Source organism: Ictalurus punctatus, chromosome 15 (genome assembly GCF_001660625.3).
Source record: "Ictalurus punctatus breed USDA103 chromosome 15, Coco_2.0, whole genome shotgun sequence".
Classification (NCBI taxonomy): domain Eukaryota; kingdom Metazoa; phylum Chordata; class Actinopteri; order Siluriformes; family Ictaluridae; genus Ictalurus; species Ictalurus punctatus.
Genome location: NC_030430.2, coordinates 23,392,056 through 23,419,628, shown reverse-complemented (window position 1 = coordinate 23,419,628; position 27,573 = coordinate 23,392,056). Strand labels below are relative to the sequence as shown.

The 27,573-nt window shown below is 38.4% G+C and overlaps 2 protein-coding genes across 3 annotated transcripts in view; both read right to left on the bottom strand.

Annotated features, from left to right (window-relative positions):
- frmd4bb (FERM domain containing 4Bb) overlaps positions 1-8,028 on the bottom strand; it is a 46,026-nt gene extending 37,998 nt beyond the window's left edge. The window contains exon 1 of the mRNA XM_047160573.2: positions 7,945-8,028. The gene's annotated coding sequence lies outside the window, so the exon portion shown is untranslated. The remainder of the gene's footprint in view (positions 1-7,944) is intronic.
- An 8,636-nt stretch (positions 8,029-16,664) lies between these two features.
- On the bottom strand, positions 16,665-26,180 carry LOC108275519 (transcription factor PU.1). Of its 2 annotated transcripts, none has more exons than XM_017486382.3 (6): positions 26,086-26,180; positions 24,352-24,394; positions 21,332-21,467; positions 19,216-19,346; positions 18,896-19,016; positions 16,665-17,523 (listed from the first exon to the last, which is right to left on the bottom strand). In XM_017486382.3, exons 2-6 carry the CDS (start codon positions 24,370-24,372, stop codon positions 17,204-17,206), a joined length of 729 nt encoding a protein of 242 aa, XP_017341871.1. In that variant the 5' UTR covers positions 24,373-24,394; positions 26,086-26,180; the 3' UTR covers positions 16,665-17,203. The 2 variants fall into 2 exon arrangements, with proteins under 2 accessions (XP_017341871.1, XP_017341872.1); XM_017486383.3 differs by having other exon boundaries at positions 16,665-17,520.
- Between the last annotated feature and the right edge of the window lie 1,393 nt (positions 26,181-27,573).

The following is a 27,573-nucleotide window of genomic DNA, read 5'->3' as shown; positions in this document are numbered from 1 at the left end:
AGTGCAGTTCCCACCCCAATATCAGTGTAACCAATCAAATAGCAGTTCAGCCCCGAATATCAGTGTAACCAATCAAACAGTTCCCACATCTAATATTAGTATAACCAATTAAACTGCAGTTTCATCCCTAAACGTCACTCTAACCATACATCAATCCAAGCCCCAGTGTCACTGTAACCAGTCAAACAGCTGTCCCCCCCCAATATCACTACAACCAATTAGACTGCACTTTCAGACCCCAGTGTCACTGTACCCAATGCCTCTAATAACACTATAACCAATTTCGACAGCAGTTCTCACCTCTAATGTTACCATAACTAATTATAACACAGTGTCACTGTAACCAAACAGCAGTCCCCGCCTCCTGAAGTCACTGTAACCAATCAAACAGCAGTTCCTGCTTCTAATTTCTCCGTTACTATTTAGACCTCCATTCCCTCCCCCAGTGTCGCTATAACCAATCACACAGCAGTTCTCACCCCTAATATCATCCTAACCAATTACATCGCAGGTCCCGCCTCCAAATTGCTTCTCGTAACTAGGAACTAGCCAGGTGCAGGAGGCGGGATTAATCATAAGCTGTGGGAGCTGTGGGTCACAATACAGGTAGAGAAACATTAAAGTAGTAGCCGACTACTATACTAATCCCTTACTATATAAGTGCACTAAATAGGGCATGAAACAATGGCTTCTACACCCGATGTAGTGCACTAAATGACCAACAGAACTCCTCTTCATTCTCTATCAAATTATACACTCATCAAAATAATAATATTTGAAGGATGTATAATTAGAGAATAATTCAATCCCGTGTAAGAATGAATGCTAATAATAACAACACTAACTCTCCTGCCTGTGTTAAATGGTTAGATTATACACTTCTACAGTAAACAGTACATGACTGTGAAATGTGCAAACACAATATCCCTGGTTCCCTTCCTCAATCAAAAAGGGGTCCATAACGTTATAGGATCCAGCCAATAGATTACATCCCCCTACACACTCAGACACCCCACACACTCTCTCACACACACACACACACACACACACACACTCAGACACGCAGCTGGAAAGCGTGTAGGCAGCACCTTGTGATCAAACTGCATGAGACATAAACCCTGAATGAAGTTCTAAGTTATAGTAATGACGTTAGCAATAAAACAAGATAGAAAACCTTACACAGGTCATTGTGAAAACTGATGACACACACCGTGGCTGGCAGTGGACTCACTGAACCTGGCTGAACTGTATAATGGAGATAATGTGAGGCTGACTCTCTCAATCTCCCGTGTGGACGCAGAGGCCTCGCTGCAGTTTGTAAACACATTGCCGCTAAGCATTTTAAGCTCTATGATATAGGTGAGGAATGAAACACTTGGGGATGTGCAGTTATAGGAAAATAATCAACAATGGAGTGGCGTGATGAAATGGAGATACTGTTACCACTTCGAAGTCGGTTATTTTCTTAGAACATCGCATCCTGAATTGTTTTAGCCCTCTTAACACCCAGTGATTCGCTATACAAGTTTTCATTTTCTTTAATGAATGACATGGAGTACTTTTTATCCATTAATAGCTACATTTAATGTCGTGGACCATTTGAAAAAAACAAACAAACAAAAAAACAAAAACAAGTGAATTCCTGTTATCGTTTACGCTATAGCAGCTATAAACAGCCTCTCGCTTTCCTCTCACCAGCCTCTCGATCTTGAAGTAAATAAGACAAAAAAAAAAACAAAACAAAAAAAAAAACACCATGCAGTTTGTCTTGTGACCGAGGAAAAGGAAAATGTAACCTTCAGTCCTGAAGACTTTCCGAAGGCGGAAAACTTACTGGCTGTTGCAAAAACGCTGGCACAGGAGACCCCTTCCACAAGTGTTACATAATACAACATCTCCTTACAGAGAAGTCCACCATATCGACGGTTATATGTTTTTCTTTGTCATATAGCAACATGTTTTTAATCTGTTTATTATTAGCCATAGATTAGTTTGAATGTCCAGCATACACAGTGAGTCAAAGTGAATGAGCTGTTACTATAGAAACCATAAGTTATATTAAGAGCGTTAATATAAACCTGTGATTTATGTTACAGCTGGAAGTACTGTCAAAGCTGCTGTTACAGAAAATGAAACACCTTCTGACCAATCAGAATTATGAATTCAACAGAGATGGAATCATAGAACGATAGATAGATAGATAACACTTTGATCAATGCTGTAAAGTGAACCAGCAGAGCGCAAGATGTTGGATAGATCCAGACAGAGGGATCAGAGGGGAAATGATTACGTACACAAATGATTATTAATACAATCAGCACACATGTTATAATGCACAGCTCCTCCAGATGGAGTGTAACTCTAATGTATCTTAAAAATATAAGATGTGTTGCACATTAAACTGTTCTCCCTTATTGACTAACACCTGATACTGTCTTAGTCAGTGCACTCCTCTATGTGCCATCATCTCCACTGCTCTCAGCCAACCAGAACTGGGTTTATATTAGCGATGAGGTGTGCATCAGTGTAACATCTCAGACTCGGGCGAGGAGTGAGGATCCATGCTCAAAAAGCTATTTAATAGAAATCAGGGCAAACAGAACGAAATCACAAACCAAAATCGAACCAGGCAGGCCGGGCTAATAACAACAGTACATCAGAAACGAAAGGTCCGAAGCGATAAACCAAAGAGGAAATCAGGAAACTAACCAAGGGTGCATATATTTATAGGCACGGCACTGTTCAACAAGGAGCAGCGCTTAAGATATTGCACTGAATAGATAAACATGTGCTTCGAAATAATCCAAACATTTGAAGAAACAACCAAATAAAATAGAAGTCATGCCAGAGGCCATGCTGAAACTCAGGTCACTGCGACATCTACTGGCCTGGAGGGGAATTGTCCTGAGTTTCTGTTAGAATATCGCAAGCGGGTACAAAGAATATAATAACCCCTGGAGTGGACGAGATTTCAACATCCCAGCTCTCGTCTTTGGACCGACAGATATGAGGTAGCGCCTATTTTTACCTGATAAACAATGGCATGAATGCAGCTCTTGATCGATCCATCCATCTTCTATACCGCTTATCCTTTTCAGGGTCACGGGGGAACCTGGAGCCTATCCCAGGGAGCATCAGGTACAAGGCGGGGTACACCCTGGACAGGGTGCCAATCCATCGCAGGGCACAATCACATACACACTCACACACCCATTCATACACTACGGACAATTTAGACACGTCAATCAGCCTACCATGCCTGTCTTTGGACTGGGGGAGGAAACCGGAGTACCCGGAGGAAACCCCCGCAGCACGGGGAGAACATGCAAACTCCACACACACAGGGCCACTTTATTGTTGGTTTATTGTGATGACTTTCTGTTCAGTTCACTCTTTCAAACCAGCAAATCAGATACAGGTAGACTCGACAGAGAAACTGACGTTCGTGTGTATGGTCTTTCATGTACACGCACGTGCCAAACAGAAAAGTGATGACAAAAGTTCAGAACATCAAATAGAACAATGCTTTCATAATACAGAGAATGGAGAAGCGATAGCTCATAGAGAATGGGCAGAGAACAGGCAAAGAACGGGCAATGGTAGCTCAGTGTTTACGGTGTTGTTGTACTGCTCAGAAGGTCATGAGTTCAAACCCCAGCACTCCCAAGCTGCCACTGTTGGGCCCTTGAGCAAGGCCCTTAACCCTCAATTGCTCAGATGTATGAATGAGATAAATATCACTCTGGATACCATAAATGAAATGAGAAAGGAAATTATGTCCAACCTAAACCATGAATCTTTTATATTCTGTTCAGGTCAAGATGACACAACATGGTATCGTAGGCTGTATATAGCAGAACCCTGTTATTTTTTCCTCGTTCCTTGTGGCTGAGCACAAAGTGAACAGTGTTAAGACGGTTCTTTGGTTGTGAGCGAAGCTCCGTGGTCTTTTCACTAGTGGCCAATTTCCTGCCAATGAGACCACCAGTGACAAAGTTCTGGTCATGTCACAAACGTTTAATTAGAATCTCGAAATGTTAGCGCTGCTACGACGCCCGTCTACAAGCCACCGATAAGAGGACGATACAGGACGACGCCAAACTCGCGGAACAGCTGTAAATACAGTCGTAGCAATGGCGAAACGGATACAAATCATGCTAACGGACAGAAATAGTTATCCTTATTATATCAAGCTCACTTTGAAGAATGTTTGCGTTTCTGCGAGCGAGTTTTCTGCACGAGTTTATCGACAGATCACGCGGACTGATGATGTAAGCAGAATGTACTCGTTTTCTTTCATTCGTCGCGGTTCTATCATGGGAGGATCGTCATCGTGTAATCTGACACAGGGAACACATGATCACAGTCTGTTATAGAATTCAGCCAAGATATTTATATTTCACAGCAGCAGGCTCTGTAAAGTGCCAACAGGACGACAGGATCCTCAACGCCAAGCTTTGCATTTCCAGACATCAGTGACGTAAATTGCGAGAAAACAAATCCTGCGTCCCTTAAGTCTGAGCATGTATTAAACACCTGGTATACAAATAAGTGATGCAAATCTCCTTCCTGAGCCACTGACCTCGTTTCCCCTCACAGCAAAAACGCTCCGAGAGGGACAGGCTGCAAGTACACAAGCTGTTCATTTCTACTAAACTGTCCATCAGAAAACACACAAACACCACGTGGATTGTGTAATCATCCTGTGCGGAAGAAGCGGAAGTGTTCAAGTTTCAGAGAACCGAGTGTAAATCTTTAGAAATGTTTCTATTATACTAAGTGTTTCGGCAAATCGGCAAATGTATGAGAGACATCATAAAACACCAGCAACCTGCTACATTAATACATCAGAATTACACTTAAACATAAGCATACTTACATATATATACATATATATACATATATATACATATACATACACATATATATTACACACACTTAAACTCAAACACACTTAGTTGATCATGTTCTTTGGGTTGGCTCCTCAGGATTAGCTTCTCTTTGCTAGGCTAGGCCTCTCTAGGCTTGCTTTCACACACTAGGCTAGCTGGCATACACTAGTCTAGCTTTCATATACTAGACTAGCTTTCATACACTAGTCTAGCTTTCACACACTAGGCTAGCTTTCATACAGTAGGCTAGCTGTCATACATTAGGCTAGCTTTCACACACTAGGCTAGCTTTCACACACTAGGCTAGCTGTTATACACTATTCTAGCTTTCACACACTAGGCTAGCTTTCACACACTAGGCTAGCTTTCACACACTAGGCTAGCTGTCATACACTATTCTAGCTGGCATACACTATTCTAGCTTTCACACACTAGTCTAGATTTCACACACTAGTCTAGCTTTCATACACTAGGCTAGCTTTCATACACTAGACTAGCGGTCATACACTAGTCTAGCTTTCATACACTAAGATAGCTTTCACACTCTGGATTATTTTTCACTCACTAGATTGCGCACTAGATAGCTGTTATTCTCTAGATTAGCTCTTGGCCATTAGATTATCTTACACTAGACTAGCTGATACTTGCTAGGTTAGCTCTTTTCAGTTTTTCCATTCAAAGTTAAGTAAAATGCTACAGCAAGATGCTAAGAAAATACCAACACAGATCAGGCTAGCCAAATAACTAACACTTGGAACAAAAAAAATATTATTATTATGAGTAATATTGTGATTATAATGTACCAGACAAAGAACAACCTAACTACCACAAAAGTAAAATGAACCACAGAACCAAAGACGTGTAAGACTAGAGACTAGGGAAATAGACAAGCATGAGGCACAGGCTAGCAGTTCTTGATGGTGGGCTCAGGGGAGGAGGAGGTGCTGAGGGTTTATCAGACAAACAAGTCAGGGGTAACCAGCAACAGGTGAGAATAATTAACTACTATAGCGACAGGGAAATGAGGACAGGAAGCAGTAGCCATATAAGGATAGTGGAGCAGCTACAGGACAGGATGAACTGAGAACAAAGGAAATTGTGGCTTTTTGAGTGCTTAATTTCTCAGTAATATCCTGCTCTTTCTTTTGCTTAACAATGAATATTATACTTAAAAAAAAAGTATTTATTAAAATAAATATAAAACCCACATAGTGCTACAAACAGTATATATACAGGTGCACCTAAAAAAAAATAGATTCCCGTAACGTCAATTTAATTCAAAAAGTGGCACTTTCATATATTCTAGATTCGTTACACATAAAGTGAAATATTGCAAAACTTTTTTTTTTCTTTTGTTTTAATCTCGATGATTACGGCTTACAGCTCATGGAAATCAAATATCCATGATGTTTACTATATGTAAACATCTGTTATGTGAAATAATTTATTCAGGGCAGCACTAAAAATTAAAAAAAAAAAAAAAAAAAAAAAAAAAAACCAACCAAAATTATCCCTCTTATTTATTTATTTTTTATTATTAACATTTTGCACATTAAAATTTATGACCTCAACTATATATTTAATTGCTTTACAGGCCTAATTCTGAATTAAGAGATACATTAGCTTTATAATTAATGAACAGATTAATTAAGCAATTAAAAAAAAAAAAAAAAAAAGACTAAAAGAAGCGGTTGGCGGGAATTCTCGACTCCGTACTTACGCCATACTTAAATGAATACATTATATCGAATATATTCAAAACTTTATACAATAATTCGTTTATTGATCATTGACTAATTATTAGTGAATTAATTATTACCTGCGTACCAGCCATTAAATTAAAGCTTAACTAGGCATTTTTCAATGTATTTCACTCCACCATAATATACGAATATAAAAATATATGAAATATATGAAATATTACCGAACATGTACTATAACAATAACATGCCATGAAACTAAAATCAGCACACCATGATCTACGGAGTGAAATATTCCCATTATTAATAGTATATAAATGAATCATTTGTGTACAAATATTGTTAAACATGGTTATCTTTTTGTATATGCAGTCTGATATAATATTCACATGATTGATTTTTTTATTTCACCGAATGAAATGTATGTGTAATGCTAATGAATCTGTAATGATGTAATGTTTATTATATTATTATATACAGTACATTTCTAAAATATTAGTTATTCATATCAAATCATACTATAATCCAGTGTGCCAGACTGCACATATAGACAAATATTAGACTTCAATATTGTTTAAAATTATGCTCTTTTAAAAAAAATAAAAAAATTGCATTACTAATATATATATATATATATATATATATATATATATATATATATATATATATATATATATATATATATATATATATATGACCATGTTTGGTATTAATTCAAATAATATATTAATACATATGTAGCATGCTTTATATTAATATAAAGGTTAATTTGCATATATGTGTCAATTGCTAGTTATCCATAATCATTCATGAAATCTAAATTACATTCTATTCTGCGTAATAGAATATAGCAGGTTAGCAAATCTTTACTATGCATAAATAACTGCAAGTTAATCAAAAACATAATCATGAAAAATTATATATATATATATATATATATATATATATATATATATATATATATATATATATATAGTGATAAGTGCAAATTATTTAAATTCAAGTTAACATTAACCTGAAATATTGCACTAGGAAGCCACTGTGTTAGCTCTTTACAGCCAAAATATAATATGAATCTGTTATTAATTATAAAGTGAAATATGTATATGATGGTATATTTTTTTTAAATATATATTGAATATAAATAAATATCTGATCACTAATGTACAGTGTGAACAGGCTAATCAGTCTCCAGCTCCACCTGTACAGCTCAAATCCTCATCATGAAGCACAGACAAAAGCCGGTCACACCCCGGACTAATGAGATTATCATCGTCATTTTACGCGGATTAAATCATTAAATCATTAAATCATTAAAAAGCATCAGTTAAATAACAAGATTTTTGCTTTACCTTGCTCCTGGGCGTTTCCGTTTATTCCTGCAGCTTCTTCACGGAGGAGGAAGCCTGCATCCCTCCATCAGGGGAGAGAGGCGGAGAGAGAGAGAGAGAGAGAGAGAGAGAGAGATCACACCCCACCTCCAGCCTCCTCCTCCCCGATGACAAAGAGAGAGAGAGAGAGAGAGAGCGCTCTCAGACTGTACACTATAATTTCTCACTGGTAGCACATTGCTGATGAGGAAAGGATGGAAAGAGGGGGAAGGGGGATGGAGAGAGATAAAGAGAGACAAAGAAAGACGATTAGAAAGACAGAGAAATAGAGAGAGGGGGAGAGAGAGAGAGAGAGAGACAGACAGATTGCATGTATTGCTTGTTATTAGTGTAATGTTAATAGGAAAGTAATAGGAAAGAGAGAAAGGGATGAGAGATGAGACAGAAATAGAGACAGAAAAAGAGTAGGAGGAGAGAGCGAGAGGCAACGTGTGTGTTCGGACACTTTTCATTGATAGCACATGATGAATAAGAGGGAAGAGAGAGAAAGAGGGGGGGGGGGTGGAGGGAGACAGAGACTGGCAGGACTGGAGACTTTAATTACACGTATCACTGTGAATAAAAGCAGAGAGAGAGAGAGAGAGAGAGAGAGAGAGGGAGGGAGGGAGGGGGAGGGGGAGGGGCAAGAGACAAAGAGAGAGAGAAAGAGAGGCGAGTCTGTCTGCAGACCGGTAGGTGTGTCTTTAAAAGGAACATGAGGATGGGACATATGGGTGTATCTTTGAATGGGACAGATGAACAGGTGTGTGTGTGTGTGTGTGTGTGTGTGTGTGTGTGTGTGTGTGTGTGTGTGTGTGTCTGTCAATGAGACATGACAGTGTGTCTTTAAATTGAGCAAGGCCAAGAGGGTGTGCCTTTAAATGGGACAAGAGTTTGTGTCTTCATGTCGGGCAAGTCGGAGTGTTTTTGAATGAGACATGAGGGTGTGTAAGTAGGTCAGGTGTGTCTTTAAGTAGAACAGACAGGTGGGTGTGTCTTTAAGTAGAACAGACAGGTGGGTGTGTCTTTAAGTAGAACAGACAGGTGGGTGTGTCTTTAAGTAGAACAGCAGGATGTGTCTAAGTAAAACAGGTGGGTGTGTCTTTAAGTAGAACAGGTGGGTGTGTCTTTAAGTAGAACAGATGGGTGTGTCTTTAAGTAGAACAGATGGGTGTGTCTATGTAGAACAGATAGGTGTGTCTTTAAGTAGAACAGATGGGTGTGTCTAAGTAGAACAGATAGGTGTGTCTTTAAGTAGAACAGATGGGTGTGTCTAAGTAGAACAGATGGGTGTGTCTAAGTAGAACAGATGGGTGTGTCTTTAAGTAGAACAGATGGGTGTGTCTAAGTAGAACAGATGGGTGTGTCTAAGTAGAACAGATGGGTGTGTCTAAGTAGAACAGATGGGTGTGTCTTTAAGTAGAACAGATGGGTGTGTCTAAGTAGAACAGATGGGTGTGTCTTTAAGTAGAACAGATGGGTGTGTCTAAGTAGAACAGATGGGTGTGTCTAAGTAGAACAGATGGGTGTGTCTTTAAGTAGAACAGATGGGTGTGTCTTTAAGTAGAACAGATGGGTGTGTCTTTAAGTAGAACAGATGGGTGTGTCTAAGTAGAACAGATGGGTGTGTCTAAGTAGAACAGATGGGTGTGTCTAAGTAGAACAGATGGGTGTGTCTTTAAGTAGAACAGATGGGTGTGTCTTTAAGTAGAACAGATGGGTGTGTCTAAGTAGAACAGATGGGTGTGTCTAAGTAGAACAGATGGGTGTGTCTTTAAGCAGAACAGGGAGAGTGTGTCTAAGTGGGACAGCTGGGTGTGTCCGAGTGATAGCAGCATTATAATTTTTCTTTCTTTCTTTCTTTCTTTCTTTCTTTCTTTCTTTCTTTCTTTCTTTCTTTCTTTCTTTCTTTCTTTCTTTCTTTCAGCTCTTTGCATACTCAGGATTTCCTTCAGGAAGTGCAGATCTAATGTATAAACAGTTAAGTGATAAATGAGTTTAGGTCATGGCAGCTCCACAAGCGCATTACTTCACTAAATTAAATGAAATCATTTGAACAATAAAGCAGCAGGATTGCTCCGTGCACCATCGCCATGTCAAAGTGTGATGCAGGTGTATGGACAGAGAACTGGGTTGTTACTGTATCCTGCAGAGTTCTCTCAGGGGGGCTCTCTCCTTCTCTTTCCTCCCTCTCCTTCTGCTCCCTCATTCAGAAGTCAGTTGATTTGTATGTTTAATCCGTGAATATACACTTGTAAAAATGTAGAACCCCTAAGGTCTGTGTAGAACCTTACAGCATAGTTCGGTCAGAAAGAAATTCCAAGTAGAACCTTCTCTTGAACGCTAAGAACCGTCGATTATCCAATAAAGCGTTGAATTAGTACGTGTGTTTCAAGCTTCCTAAAACCTCGGAACTGTTTCTGTTAGGGGATCTCTTTGTTGTAGGGTTCTACGTAGAACCTTTAATTGTTACCCCAGTGGGGCAACTTAGAGCTTCCCCCCAAAAAAACTTACCTCCAAGTGTTTTATTCCTCGTACACCACAGCAATTTGTCAGCAATTATTATTTATTTATATATATATATTTTTGAAAAACGAGACAGCGTGCTTTTTATCCGTTTATAGCTACGTTTAATGTTGTGGAATGCCCGTGAGGTGACATGAGACATGAGAGACATGCCTGATTGGAAATTGGGAATTTCCACAAGTGGCTTGGACGTTAAGGAATAATCTAATATGGAATGAGGAAAAGTTAAAGGACGTTGCTGAGCAGAGGGATGCCGTGTTCACTGATTTACACTGACACCATGAGGACATTATGGAGCATTAACACAGATACAGTACACACACACACACACACACACACACACACCATTTTACACTGTGATATCTGTTCAGTTCAGAGTTCCTGCGTTTATTGGGACACTCAATTCTTCAGTCACTTAATTTTTTAGTCAAGAATTATTATTATTATATATTTTTTTAACTCAATGACTCAAGAAATGTCAGTAGAAAAAGTTGCACGTGTGTACTGTGATATTAAATCTTTATGAATCGTGATACGTAGGTTTTGGCAGAGGGGTGAAAGTGCAAGCATGCAAAATGACTGCGTAAATGCTCAATATTTTTCGGTACAAGTAAATAAACACGTTTTTTTAAGAATCAGCATTGAGCAATTTCCTTGTGCTGCAGAATAATGCCGTGATTAGCATTATTTAGCATTTAGACCAAATGTGGACGCCTACTTTAGTCCGTCCCACTTTACTGCACATCTAACTTTATTGTATAAAAACCTATTCGAGAAAACTTTGTTTCGATGGCTTGATTTTAGTCATGTCCATAAAGTCCTGTGCAAAAAACAAAACAAAACAAACAACAAAGTTCCTTCATCACTACAAATTTCCCTTTCTACATGCAAAAAAAAAACTTTTTGCCACTGTGATTATTTCTACCACGGAACCACATTTAGATGCATTTTTGACTGATTAAAAAAAGACTTTTACACGCTTAAAATCTCTATCCTGTGTTGATATGTTCCTGTAAAGCTGCTTTGAGACGACGTCCATTGTAAAAAGCGCCATACAGATCTAATTGAATTGAACTGAATTGAAATTTAGATGCATGCAAGCAGCTATAAAGATAATGGCTGATAATGGAAAATAATGGCTGGTTATGCAGAGGTAAGATATATATATATATATATATATATATATATATATATATATATATATATATATATATATATATATATATATATATCTTGTCTTCTCTCAGAAGACACTGAGAGGCCAACAATCACTTTGACGGAGCTATAGAATTTAGTGGCTGGGAGTGGAGTAATGGTGCACCAGTACGGAAGGGTGGCAAGAAAGAAGCCGTTACTCAAAAAGTACTATCTGAAAGCACGAGAGTGACCCAGCTGCGATGTGGGAAAAGGTTTTGTGGTCAGATCAGACCAAGATAGAGGTTATTGGCCAAAACTCAAAGCGCTGTGTGGTGCAAACGTAATGCCTTAAGACACACCATCCCTATAGTGAAGCGTGGTGGTGGCAGCATCATGCTGTGGGGATGCGTCTCATCAGCAGGGACCGGGCATCTTGTTAGAATTGAAGGAAGAAGAGATGGAGCAAAATATAGGGAAATCCGGCAAAAAGAAAATTAAACTTGGGCGGAAATTCAAATTTTAGCAGGACATTGATCCCAAGCACAAGGCCGAAGCAGCATCGGAGCGGCTCAAGAACAGAAAGGTAAATGTCCTAGAGTGATCTCAATACCATTGAGAATCTGTGCAGGCCACAAGCATCTCTCAACCAATCTGGAGCAAATCCAAAATACTCGAATACTTACGGAAGCAAGTTAAAAGTTCCGTTTTCTTTATTTTTCATAAAAATATTTTACAACGTAAATCCAATTATGAGACAACCGGTCAGGGGTCCGAATACTTACGGAAGGCGGTGTATCTCTGAAGATTCTTAATTAAAGATAGATAAACTTTGTGTACGTATGAAGAAGTTATTATGTTAATTATTGTTGATTTAGTAAAAAAAAAAAAAAAAAAACGTAAGCGAGGCGCGTAAAGGTTCTAGATCTGAGCCGTGTCCGAGAGCGTCGGGGTTAATCGTTCGCGTCGCTCTGTAGAACGTCTGCAGCTCTGTTCGGTGTGCAGTGTCACAGTAATCGAGTCATCTTGCGGTAGAACTTAACAAAAGAATAATTCATTCAATTAATTATTAATTTATTCGGGGATTAACGTTGTAAGTGACAGAACATCTGTAAATCATTGACATTTCTGTTGAAGTGACAGTTTTCCAGTGTACATAGACTTTGCATATATACGCGTGTGTGTGTGTGCATGCTTTTATTAGTTCCGTCTCTCACTGTCACTTCAGGCTTCAGGCTATTCTGAAAAGCCGAATTCGGGAAGGCACTGTATAGTTCACGCGTTCGGCTCTCACATGCCTTTGTGTTCATATCCTAATAGAAATATCAAATCGGAATGATACTGAAACTTCCCAAAATTCGGATTAACTTGAGATTTTTATTATTATTATTTTTTAAAAATGTATTCAAAATGTTCTATGTCTTTATGGTGGCAAATTCTAACCACCGAAGTGTCTGTTGATGCCCGCAGCTTCGCTTTAAGAGGTCGATGTTCTGTTGAAACTCCAGGTTGTGTGGTTTTCTCCGACCTCTTAAAAACATGACGGTAAGCTGTAATAGATCGGCCCGGCGTGTGAAAGAGTGTGTGTTTATCATGTATACGTTACAGCACAGAGAAATTATTTTCTTCACATACCCCAGCATGTTAGGAAGCTGGGGTCAGAGTGCGGGGACAGAGACCCACGACCTTGCGATCAGTAACCCTGTGGATCAGGTGGTGGAGCGGGTTGTCCACTAATCGTAGGGTTGGAGGTTCGATTCCCGGCCCACGTGACTCCACATGCCGAAGTGTCCTTGGGCGAGACACTGAACCCCAAGTTGCTCCCGATGGCAAGTTAGCGCCTTGCGTGGCAGCTCTACTACCATTGGTGTGTGAGTGTGTGTGTGAATGGATGAATGAGACACAGTGTAAAGCGATTTGGATAAAAGCGCTATATAAGTGCGCCATATACCATTTAACCCAAAACCGCCAAGCCACCACTGCCCCACTGTATGGTGCTCTGTGATAGACTGGCATCAATCCCTTCCAGGGTGTTTTCCCGCCTCACACTTCCCTGTATTCCCGGGATAGACTCCGGATTTGAATGAATCATTTTAATGAATGAATCTGATATGATTCTGTTCACCAATCAAAAGCTTTGTATCTCAACAGTTATATCATGCACCGTCGAGGCTTTTTTTTTTATGTCAGCCTAAAAAAAACGGATCATTTCAGTTAACTCTTTTTTACCAGAGGCCAAAAAATGGAACTTGCGCCTGTTCTGTTGGTGCCCGTGTTCATCAGTGAATTGACTTGTGATGTCACACTCGACATTTTAATGGCTCAAATGAAAGTAGACAAGTAGAGCTTTAAGAATTTGCATTTTTTCACAAGTATTTCTTCTTCTTTTTTTTTTTTACCCAGCCCACTAGGTGAAAGCGTTATAATTGTGTTGTGGCCGGTGTATACGATCAAGAAAGCTTTAGTTGGTTTATCTGTGTCCCAGTGTTTTTGCGGAGACGTGTGAATTGTTTGCCCAGGAGTCAGCTCAGACTCCTCCCCTTTCCCGTCGCCCTGCTCACCAGCAGCTACACACAGCTACTCTACACACAGAAACCCGACGGCGTCCTGACTCATCTTATAACAGACTTGCGGCTTACTGAAAATACGTCGAGTTCCATTCTGCTTAATGTAGTAGATGCTATTTGCTGCATCTCTTTTAATGGGGTTAATTAGCCTGCAACTGTTTTGCACCTGAGTCATTAGTATCCTTTTTTGGAAGCGTTATTAAGGTGTTTATACACCTCCGGGCATTGTGTCATGAGTTCAAGTGGTGCACACTGGGTGATGCGCCTTCGGCTGATTGCCTTCGCTGGTGCTGCGTTGTGATTAATGGAGTGTTATTGGCATACCTTCAGGTATTTCTCTGTGCTTTTATCTTTTTAAGTTATTTTATCTGGGATTGCTGGTGATGGGACGAGTTCCCAACGAGTTGTGAAGGAATGAAGTGGTCTCCGTATGTTTCGGTCTGTACAATCTGATATTTTAGTCATATCAGGTTTGATTACGTATATTTTATCTTCTATCGTTTTGATAGTTTAGGTGTGCTAATGAGCATGTTCTTCCCTGCTTGAGTTTTCAGCACTGCTGCTTTTGCTCCTATGTTTTGTGTCTTCGTTTGTTTTCTTCCCGTTTTGTGTTGTTGCTCTTGTGCCGTTTTTGTTCTATTGAATTGTTTCGTTGATTTTGTGTCCGTATTTTTTCCTGTGCTGTGTTGTTTTGCTTTGCGATGCACCACCTCAAACCTGAAGGTTAATTGAGGACACGCGTCGGTTGTCCTGCAAGTTTGCGCTGTTGAAGCGGGCCAGGTTTGTGTGGTTTGTTGTCTCTGTATTTATTTATTTATTTATTTTTCATTGTGGAGCTGGTTACTTTGTGTATTTGTCTCCTTTTGTTGTGTTTTTGTTTGATTCCAGGTGCTACAGGTCCAGCGTAGGTGGGCTAGCAGGCTTTTGTGGTGGTGCTGGTTCTCTTTCTACGGCGTGCGGTGTGCAAACCGTTATAGTGATACCGTGAACGTGCGTGTGATGCGTTATTTCGGAGGACAACCCAAGCGCACGCTGCTGCTGGTAAACCTGAGCCCTGTGATTTGTTTAAAGTGTCTTTTTGGTTGGTGTCATCACGTTGTGAGCGTGCTGATTGTCCCTGAGTGAAGTTGACATCCAAGTTCTGTATTTCATCTTAATCTTAAAATATTTTGATCTGAAACTATTTATTGTTGCTCTAATAAAGACATTTTGTAAGGATATCCACGTCTCACGGTCCCTCTACGAGAAGTCGAACCTGTGCGTCTGTGTGTATATTCACCAGGGTGGCGTAGCCTTTAGAGAGGTTGCCTGTGTAGCTTCCCAAATTATCCCCACAATGCTACATTAACATCCAGCTTGAGAAAATGCAGTATGATGGAGCTAGCTAACGGCGGCAGGTAAAGTTGCAAGCAAAGAATATTATCGTTTAATGTCAAAAGTAGACAGAGCTTAATGTCAAAAGTAGACAGAGCTTCTCTACCCACCACATGAGTTGACATAAATGATTCAGCTAAAAGACAGCTGATCGGACCACGGACTAGCTACAGGGCTAGAGACGTTAGCTTACAAACGGGAGAGTCCATGGCATTAGTCAAAAGTGTTAATATGAAGCACCGCTAGGCAACGAAACATAAATACTTCAAATTGATGTCTCAATGGATAGTATTGGCTTGGCAGTTAAGGCTCTGGGTGACTGATCAGAAGGTCGGGGGTTGAAGCCCCAGCACTGCCAAGCTGCCACTGTTGGGCCCTTGAGCAAGGCCCTTAACCCTCTCCGCTCCAGGGGGCGCTGTATCATGGCTGACCCTGTGCTCTGACCCCAGCTTCCTAATGCTGGGGTATGTGAAGAAAATAATTTCACTATGCATATGTATATGTGACCAATACAGACTCGTTATCATTATTTATAGCTATAAATGAATGATTAATGGTTAAGCATGCATCATCAACGTGCATTACTGTTCACTCATCATTCGGTCAATTTTGTAAGAAAGGAATTTTTATGTAGCTGGAACTTCACAAATTTTAGTTAAATACCCCTGAGCTACACGACCGGTCACAAGTTTAGACACACTCATTCTTTATTTATTCCCCCCCCACATTTTAGAATAATAATAAAGTCATGAAAACTCTGGAGTAACACAAATGGAACTATGGGAATTATATTGCGGTACAAAAAAACAAAACAAAATAATGTAATATTTTAGCATCTTCAAAGTCGACGCCCTTTTCGCCTAGAATTTCCAGAAATGTATTCTCGGCGTTTTCTCGAGCGATTTCTCGAGGAATTAAATAAAATGCGAAGAAACGAACGCGTCGGCACGATTATATTTTTGTCCACGGCACCGATTTCACACGTTTAATCACGCACCTTCGGATCGAGAGCTTTTTAAGATCATGAGAACCATTTCATTCGAGCGTCCACAAACTTTTGACCGGTCATGTAAACGAGTAAATTGTTTCACATGACAGTCATTACTGAAATGATTTATTTATTTTTTTTATTATTGCAGATTTACATTCGATCAAGAGAAATACAAAAATAGAAATGTTAAGTCACTACTTACTACTATACTGCTATACAGAGGTACAGTAGTACTACTAGAACGTAGCTTAGAGCAACATGACAATCCTCAGATTTACAAACACACTGTAGGAAAAAAAAAAGCTACTGCCCGGGAACTTTTAGTTCTTTAAGGTCCAATATAAATGCATCCTTATTTACGGTTCCGATGATGTACCTAAAATTGTGAATTGTTTTAACATTTGGATTTCGAAGTGCACTTTTTTCTTTTTTTTTTTGAGAGTGCTCCGCTGAAACAAATTTCCCTTTGAATCACTTTACATTTCCTTCATTTTTACGACATTTCTAAAATAAAATCCATTCTATTGAATCAATATGGACAATTGAGCAAAAATTATGATGAGTATCAAATTCACTACAAATACTCAGTATTTATTCAGATGTTCTCCCGCTTCCAAGGGATTGTTTTTTCATCCGGTCATTGCTACAGTTAGGTTTGGGTGAATTTCTGTACGTTGCTCTGCAGCCCCCTGAGCGTTGTCTCGTTAAACTGATACGTGAGCTTGCGCTTCACTTTGCAGATCTCTCCGGTGCGCGAGTAGTTACGCAAAGCGCGTGCCATCTTCTGGTACGTCATGGTTTTGCGGTTGCCCTTGCGCTTGCCCCACATCTCAGCCAGCTTCTCTTTGTTCTGTGATGAGAACTGGAATGTACCGTTTGCCGACTGAACCCACCAGATGCAGCTGCGCATGTGCGGCGTCTGCAGCATCTCATACAGGAACTGGAACAGACGCTCCTTCCTTTTCCCTGCTGAAACACAAACGCGATGTAAATATCTCGCCCGGTGAGTCGTTTCATTTCCAAACGGCTTGGTGTTAATTTTTCAGGGGGAAAAAATCACATGCGTTTCACGTGATTATGAGTCCCTTACAGAAAAGTGACATCAGTATGATTCATGTGTGAAATGTACACGTGGGTTTTAGACACTTTGTATTTTCCTCGATTCATTTATTTTCCTGTCATTCTTCACATGATTCATCTATTTCCACATGTGATTCTTCCAAATGATTCATTTCTTTCCACGTGATTTGATTCATATGATTTATTTACTTCTGCATGCGATTTTTTTTTTTTTTAACTATTCATCGAATTTTACATGTGGCTTTTTTCAAATGGTTCATCTATTTCCACATGTGATTTGTTTCACATGATTCATTTATTTCTAAATGTACTTTTTTCCCCCAAATGATTCATCTATTTCCACGTGATTTTATTCACAATTCACTTACTTCCATATGATTCATCTATTTCCGAAAGTTATTTTCCCAAAAGATTCATTTCTTTCCATGTGATTTTTCATATGATTCATTTATTGCCAGATGTAATTTTTCCACGGTTCCTTTTTTTCAAATGATTCTGTTATGTTCACACGATTCATTCATTTTTACATGATTTATTTACTTCTGCATGCAATTTTATTATTATTATTATTATTATTATTATTATTTATTTATTTATTTATTTATTTATTTTTTTTTTCGATTCATTGAATTTTACATGCGGCTTTTTTCAAATGATTCATTTATTTCCACATGTGATTTTCCACATGATTCATTTATTTCCAGCTGTGATCTTTCCAAACGATTATTCCCCTATGTGATTTTCTACATGGTTCATTGATTTACACACATGCTTTTTCACTTGATTCATTTATTTCTAAGTGTACTTTCTCCAAATGATTCATCTAGTTTCACATGTGATTTTTTTCATATGATTCAAGTGATCCATGTTAATTCATATGTAGGGCGTGTAGTTGAAATTTTTTTTTTTTTGATGTGATTTTCTCACATGAATAATACAATTTCACCCCATCCATGGTGTACCCTGCCTTGTGACACCCATGCTCCCTGGGATCCCCGTGACCCTGTAGGATAAGCGGTTTAGAAAATGAATGGATGGATGGATGGATGTACAATTTCAGGGCATAACATGGTGAAAACCCACAATCGCATGTTTATCCACACATAGATGCTTTATAGTGAGATTAATACTGCAGAAATGATAACTATATTCATATATAACTGACCACAAGTGTAACTGACGTCGTCCTAGAACAGTGCATAAGCGTAAATGTTTTTACTGGTGTTACTGTATTTATTCAGTGAGGTGTGAGGAGACTGACCCGAGAGAGAAGTGGTGTGTGAGTGCGAGGCCGGAGACGGAGGGAACTCCTGATACCCCGAACTGGAGGAGTGTGAATCGGTGTCACTGCAGGGAGGGGGATCAGACCGACACTCTCCTCCCTAAATTACACACACACACACACACACACACACACACACACATCGAACCATCAAATCAAACTCAACAACAAAAAACACACACAATGTTGTGCCATTGCACAGGAGGTTGCATACAAAATCTATCACACTGTCGGAAGTGTTCTGTATAGTTAGAGTGTACTGTGTGTGTGTGTGTGTGTGCATGCATGTGTGTACATACCCACTCATTATAGCTGGGTAGATTCATCCACACCTGTTGTTGTTGACTCTGCTGTTCACAGCATGTATTTTCTGTCAGCACTGTTCCTCCGTACTGCCACTCGTACGCGAATCGACCCGACCAGCTGTTTTCTGCACAGATATTTGCAGTTAGCGTGTATTTGGAAACCACGGACAAACATCCGTCATAATAACTAACTTGCTAGCAATTATTAGCTCGCTGGGAACATCCAAGCTGACACAGTACAGTCGGGTCCAAAAGTATTTGAACAGTGACACGATTTTGGTCATTTTGCCTCTGTACACCACCACAACGGATCTGAAATGAAGCAATCCAGATGTGATTGAAATGTAGACTTTCAGCTTTAATTCGAGGGGTTCAACAAACTGTGTAGGAATCACAGACATTTTTTTACAGAGTCCCTCCATTTTGAATTGGAGAAACTAACATAATTATGAATGTAAGGAGTCAGTGACTGTCTGAAGTCTGGAACACATGGGCCAAATGCTGATGCTTTGCCAGGCCTTTTCTGCGTCCTTCAGTTGCTGTTTGTTTGTGGGTCTTTCTGAATTCAGTTTTGTCTTCAGTGAGTGAAAAGCATGCTCAGGAACATTTCATTTCGTTGCCTTAAGAAGCTCTTGGGTTGCTTTCGTGGTATGTTTTGGGTCGGTATCCATCTATACTGTGAAGTGCCGTCCTATGAGTTTTGCAGCATCTGACTGAATCTGAGCAGAAAGTATAGCGCTAAACACTTCTGAATTCATCCCGCTACTTCTACCAGCAGTTTCATCACCAGTAAACACCAGTGACCCAGATCTACTGGCAGCCGTACATGCCCATGCCATAACACTGCCTCCGCCATGTTTGACAGATGACGTGGTATGCTTTGGATCATGAGCCCTTCCTTTCCTTCTCCATACTCTTCTCTTCCCATCACTCTGGTTCGAGTTCATCTTGGTTTCATTTGTACAGTACAAAGAATCTTGTTCCAGAACCAGTCGGTCTTTTTTTCTCTCCCAAATCTAATCTAATCTGGCCTTTCTGTTCGCGAGTGTTACCAGAGGTTTGCTTCTTGAGGCGTCTTCATGAATGTAAATACAGACGATTGTGATTGTAGACTTCGACGCTGATACACCTACCTCCTCTAGCGTGTTCTTCACTTGCCTAGATGTTCTGAAGGGGGTTTTCTTCACCAAGGAAAGAATTCTGTGATCATCCACTTTAGTTGGCTTCCGTGGCCTTTTGGTGTCGCTGAGCTCGCCAGAATGGACCGAACTGTTGATTTGGCCAACCCTAAAGTTTCTGCTACCTCTCTGATAGATCTGTTTGTTTTTTTCAGGCTAATGAGGGCCTTCTTTACTTGCATTGACACCTCTTTGGGCCGCATATTGAGAGTTCTTATTAACAGCTACCAAATGCAAATTCATCGCTCGGGATCAACTACAGACCTTTTATCTCATTCATTTATCTCAAAATAACAAAGAAACAAGCCTCACCAGGCCATGAAACGGCTCATCAGTCAGTTGTCCAATTACTTTTGAGCCTGTGAAAATTTAGGAATTTTGTAGGGTTTTTTTTTTTTTTTTTTTTTTAAATGGCTGTAATTCCTAGAGGATTACAGCCATTTAAAAAAACCCTACAAAATTCCTAAAAAAAAAAAAAAATAGTTGGATTTATTCGTGCGTTGCACCAATGATTAGGCCATTTTCTAGAAGAATGAATTGTCAAACTTTGTGCATGTGCAAAAAAAGATGTTCATTTGACAAATTCTGCCAATAAATCCGAGATAATTCCAAGTCAATCGAGAAAACGTCTCAACTCAAGATTGGACTGGAGTCCTACAAGCCCAAAGTAATCTATTTGGCAAGCTAGACATTACAGCTCACTTGGCTAGCTAGCAAGCTAATGTTAGCTTTCACTCTTAATATAAATAGTAAATTTGCCAGCTAGCCAATGTTAAAGAAAATGTGAAATAGACAATGCGGTTATCTTCCTAATAGTAACACATTTCCGAGTTAAACAGGATATTGAGATCATTTCATGCGGAAGCCTGAGGTTTATATCTCTAGTCTCTACCTTCTTCAGGACTGTCCGTTTTATTCTCTCTCTCACTAACCTGCTATGAGACGTTCCTCCTCTGTCCGGGTCTGCATGTTTTGTCTGGTCTGTTCCTTCAGATACTCGTCTATCACATCCAGGTCCATTCCTCCACCCGATGGATCCTGAGGATGCAGTTCCTGCAAGTAATGGATCTGGCAACCACACAATAATACTTTATACAAACGAATGAATCAATAAAAAGTCAATAAATACGTAAATACTTAATAAATAGATAATAGTCTCATTATAAAAGTGCAATATTATCAATTATAAACACATATGTTGTAAATATTGAAGTAATAAATAAATATTTATTACTTTTGAGGTTGAGGTCCCCAAAAGCATCACAGCACAAAGTTCATGTTTAAATGGTAAAGCGAGCATCACATTGAACATGCTCTCTCTCTCTCTCTCTCTCTCTCTCTCTCTCTCTCTCTCTCTCTCTCTCTCAATGAAGATGATCTTAACTTTGCACCAAGTGATATTTTTTTTTATTTAGTTTTCTAATGTTTGATATATTTATGTGTTAGTAGTTACACTGTGTGTGTGTTCAAAAAAGAGTGTATACCAGAGTAGGTAGGAAGCGAGGAAGTGTTTCTGTTGAAAAGTGAAACGCCTTCACCAGAGGGACGTATTTGCATCGGTACACACACACAGCAGCCTTCATTTGCATTACAGAAAAAAAAAATCTACAGCCGAACTACAGGCAAAACACAGTGTGTGTGTGTGTGTGTGTGTGTGTGTGTGTGTGTGTGTGTAATTTGCTTTGTAAATGCTGAGTGTGTATACGATGTTTGCTCATAATGATATTATATCAAACAATATTCAATAGAAAACAATACACATAATAAAGGATACAATTTGTTCTTGTGGGTGCAGTGACAGGACAAAAGGTACAAAATGGTAAGTAAATAAGGAAAAATAATAAACAAAGTTAACACTAAAGAACTCAAATATTTATATATGGATAACTCATTTATATCCGTTAGTTTCCTTAGAGTTTATGGAATATTTGTAGTGGATATAAAAAGTCTACACACCCCTTGTAAAAATGGCAGATTTTTGTGATGTAAAAAAAAAGAAGAAGAAGAAGAAGAAGAAGAAGAAGAAGAAGAAGAAGAAGAAGAAAGAAACCAAGATAAATCATGTCAGAACATTTCCCCACCTTTAATGTGATATAGCAAACTTCAAATGAAAAATAAATAGAAACGTTTTAAGGGGTGGGGGGTGGGGGGGGGGGGGGTAACAATAACCTGGTTGCATAAGTGTGCACACACATTTATAATGGGGCTTGGGACTGAATTAACCAATCACATTCAAAATGTGTCCAAAAGGAATTATCATACACCTTTCATGATCGAACTGCTTCTGAGATAAAGATCCTTGCTGATGCCGTGGTCCACAAAGAGCTTACAAAGCATGTACAAGATCAAAAAATATCGATCGAACCGAGGTGCGAAATAATTTCCAAAACATTAGTTGTACCATGGAACTCTGTGAAGGCCATCATCAAGGACAATCCAGTGACTTTACCAAGAACGGGCCATCGCACACAAACAGATGAAAGGACAAGAAGAAAATTTACCAGTGAGGCTTCCAAGAGACTTATAGCAAGGAGCTGCAGGAACATCTGGCAAGTACTGTTCAGTCCCTGCATGTGACAAGAATCTCTTGTATTCTTCACATGTCTGGGCTATGGGGTAGAGTGCTTAGACAGAATCCCTTTCTCACAAAACAAGAAAACATCCCAGCCTGCATAAATCACCCCCAAAACAATGCAGTAAAATGTGTTATCTTCTGATGAGACCAAGATAGAACTGTTTTGGGCATCATTCTAAAAGATATTTTTTGGTGTTGAAATAACACAGCTCAAAGAACACCTCACAGAGATAGAATCACAAACCACTACCCATGGTGAAGCACGGTTTTGGCAGCATCATGCTATCGGGCTGCATATCTTCAGCAGGGACTGGAGCTCTATCGAGAAAGATGGAATCATGGACATCGCCAAATTCCAATCTATTTCAGCACAAAACCTGCAGGTCAATAAAATTCTACCTTCCAGCACAATAACGACTGAAATCACAAATCCAAATCAACAAAGGAATGGATTCAAAAGAAGAAGATCAGCATTTTGGAATGGTCCAATCAGAGTTCAGTTGTAAATTCTATCAAAAACCAATGGAATGACTTGAAGAGGGCTGTGGACCGGAGATCCCTTCAAAATTTGATAGATCTGGAGTGTTTTTGCAAGAAGAGTGGGAGAAAATGCCAAATCAAGATAAGTCCGTAGACTCTTACTCAAAAACACTGAGCGCTGTATTACAAGGAAAAGGTGCCTTAACAAAGTATTAGTTAAGGGGTGTGAACATTTATGTAACCAGGTAATTTAAAAAAATTTTTTTTAAATTTTTTATTAAAATGTTTTAATTTGTTTTTCACTTGAACTCTGTTTTATGATTTATATTGGTTTCATTTTTTCATTTTTTCATTTTACATCATAAAAACCTGCTGTATTAACAGGGGTGTGTATACTTTTATATATATATATATATGCTAAAAAAGAAGATAGCCCAGTTTTCTATTAGAGAACCATGTGAGAATAAAAGAATGAAAAGGTTTTTTTTTTTTTTTTTTTTCTCTTCAGTTATTCTATCTAGTGTTTAACAGGCATGTGAAAAGCCCTGAGGCAATTACACTTAATCTAACAGCATCTAATGACTGTTATATTTAAATTTGATAGTGAGCTGAGTCACAGTTACTGACGCCAAACAGCAGGTAATGCTGCAACTCCCAGATGATCGCAGAATCATTTGAAATTATTTGATACAAAGCAAAAAAAAAACAAAGAAACAACAACAAAAAATGAGAAAAAAAAAGGAAATATCTTTAATACGGTCACTTTATCTAACATTTCCCATTATGAGATAAAAAAATATTTAAATTGTTTTTAAATGTGCTGTATAAAAATGAGTTGGTTTTTAAAGGTGCGACATAACGAAATCTGCAGATGTTTGTTATAAAACTGAGACTCACCGGTTCGAGGCTGGCCAACATGCTGTATGCTGTGAAACACCCCCTGAAAAACATACATACACACACACACACACACACACACACACACACACACACACAGTTTGTGTTTCTATGTTTGTGAGGTATTTCCACTGACTTGTGTATTACTGTAGGTAGATAATGTTGAGCTTTCACTTAGCCCTAAACTTAACCTTAACTTTAATCTAATCCTAACCCGGATTATAACCCTGGCTCTTTCATTATTATTTAAAATAAAAGCTTTATTGGAATAAAAGGCATGTCCCTTCAAGATCAAGATGACCATTCTGGGGACAATTTGGTCCTCATAGAGAGATTCCAGCATCTCACACACACACACACACACACACACACACACACACACACACACACACACACACATCTCATCTAGCAGAGTGGAATGCAAACAGAGCACACTCCATCTCTCACACACAGCTTTCCCAGTGAGAACCAGCCAAATGTCCCCACAACGTCAAACCTGTCAGATATTCTTAACCGTGTGAAGACGTTTGGTCCCCACTAAGAGTTAAACACATGCTCACAACATCAAGTAAGAACACACATCAACACTGAACACGTTAGTAATAAGAATAAATGTTAATGTTAATTTACCTAGAACTGAACAAGAGTATATATTTGTTAGGATTGAATAGATTATGCAAGGTCTTAATCAATCAATCAATCAATCAATCAATCAATCAATCAATCAATCATGTTAGATTCAAGATGTGTTAATGTGTTAATACTTAACAAATGTTAATCCTAAATAAATAATCATGTGAAATAAATGTTACATATAAATAAATGTTAAGTTTAATTAAATGCTAAAAATTTGCATGAAGATTAATTTAGCTCGATTAGTTCATTCTGAGTAAACGTTATGTTTTTCCATGTGCTAATATTTACAATAAATATACTAATGAAGGTTAATCGTGAAGAGTAAACATTTCTAATGGTATACCGAAGAAACATCCATAATAAACGAATCCTAAAACTGCGCACAGAACGATGTTATTAATGAATCGATGATTTTTAAAATGAAATCTTAGCATTCAATCGAAATCAAAATCACTGCATAATATGTATAATGTTATGATACATAAAGTGACTGAAGAAATGTTACCGAATCATAAATGATAAATAAATCATGAAATTGATGGACGTCTGAATGAACGTTAAGACTGAATTAAAACTACGACGCAGTTTAAATATTAAATGACAAAAAGTTTTAAAGACTAAAGACATGTTTTAAGGCAGAACACTTAGTGAAAGGATGGATATATAGACTTCAAATCAGTGTAAATTAAAGACTAAATAGATGATTGTATTACAATGCATTTTACAAGTAAAGAAGCCTAATAATTAAATGGTTAATTAAATAATTCACTAATTAAACTTAATAATAATAATAATAATAACAATAATAATAATAATAATAAGAAGAAGAAGCAGAAGAAGAAGAGGAAGATGACAAAGAAGAAGAAAAACTTAAAAATGTTTGAAATTAAGTTTGAATTAAGGTGCTTGGAATGACCACATGATTACTGAGTAAATTCTGATAATAAATTAGGATAAACATTACAATTTAAAATTGATAAAATATAAATAAAATGCAAAAATTAACCACATGTGAACACACACACACACACACACACACATATATATATATACACACAGAGAGAGAGAGAGAGAGAGTGTTTGTATGTGTGATGTTACCGTGTAAGGTTCTCAGTTTGAGATGGAATGAATAATATGAGCAGCTAAAGTCCAGTGAAAAGCGAGTACGAGTCACCTGTAACGTACACCTGCTTTGCTTTTATACACACACACCCACACACACACACACACACACACACACACTGAGCCTTGTGTGGATTCCCCTATATCTATGTGCCAATCATGCAAATGATTCTCACAGCAGCTACACTAACGGTGTGTGTCTCTGTCTCTTATTAACCATATTATACACATCTTATCAGCTACCATTATTATTATTATTATTATTATTATTATTATTATTATTATTATTATTATTATTAACTATATAATCTGCATGTGTTTAGGAGAAATTTTTACGCTCTAGTTTGCTTAATAAATGTTTCTTTTACTGCTGAATTTACAACTGTTATCTGTGTGTGTGTGTGTGTGTGTGTGTGTGTGTGTGTGTGTGTGTGTGTGTGTGTGTGTGTGTGCGTTCAGCATGGTGTTATTACTTAGCTATTTATCTAGACAACAAACAGCTCATTATATCCAAATGATGGATTATGTGTTCTAGTTTATGAAAGAGTAGAAACGTGATTATCATTATAAAAACATCTGGATAATATGCTTCAAAGTGAATAAGTGAAATATGGCACTTTATTGGGTTGAGTTACGTTTGTATAATCACGTTTGAATTTTATCAGCACTCTCTCATTTGATTAAGGATTACAGAGACGGGATAATCCTGATCACAGATAAACAACATGGAAGGGTATAAAAGAACAACACAATTCAACTTTCACTTTGGATTAAATGACAGGATTTAATGTGTTTTTGATGTGAATTTTGTTTTTTTGGTCTGAATAGTGATTTAGGACTCGTCCACAGTGGACTGATGCTGGCGTTTATGTAGGCTGCAGTTTGTAGCAAAACGGGCTTGTGGTTCAGGACACGCCCACAGTGGATCGATGACTGGTGTTCATTATGCTGTTTATGAGGCCTGTATGGTGAATAGGGTGCGTCTTTTCATCTGTCTGTTTAGCCATCTATCTATCTGTCTATCTGTCTGTCTGTCTATCTATCTATCTATCTATCTGTCTGTCTGTCTGTCTATCTATCTGTCTATCTATCTATCTGTTTGTTTGTCTGTCCTTCTGTTCATTCATCCCTTTATCTATATGTTCATTTGTCTGTCTGTCTGTCTAACTATCTATCTGTCTGTCTCTGTTTATCTATCTATCTATCTATCTATCTATCTATCTATCTATCTATCTATCTATCTATCTATCTATCTGTCTGTCTGTCTGTCTGTCTATCTATCTATTTATCTGTCTGTCTATCTATGTCTGTCCTTCTGTCTATTCATCCATCTATCTAACTCTGTCAATTTGTCTCTCTGTCTGTTTATCCATCTATCTATCTATCTATCTATCTATCTATCTATCTATCTATCTATCTATCTATCTATCTATCTGTCTGTCTGTCTGTCTGTCTGTCTGTCTA

Bases quoted from the DNA above. Each gene is read 5' to 3' on its own strand.
- LOC108275519 (XM_017486382.3), bottom strand. From the start codon at position 24,372: ATGTTGGCCAGCCTCGAACCG. The intron at 19,017-19,215 runs GTATGTACACAC...TGTGTAATTTAG, and splicing joins TACCCAGCTATAATGAGTGG to GGAGGAGAGTGTCGGTCTGA. The intron at 17,524-18,895 runs GTCAGTCTCCTC...TTTGTGTTTCAG, and splicing joins ACACACCACTTCTCTCTCGG to CAGGGAAAAGGAAGGAGCGT.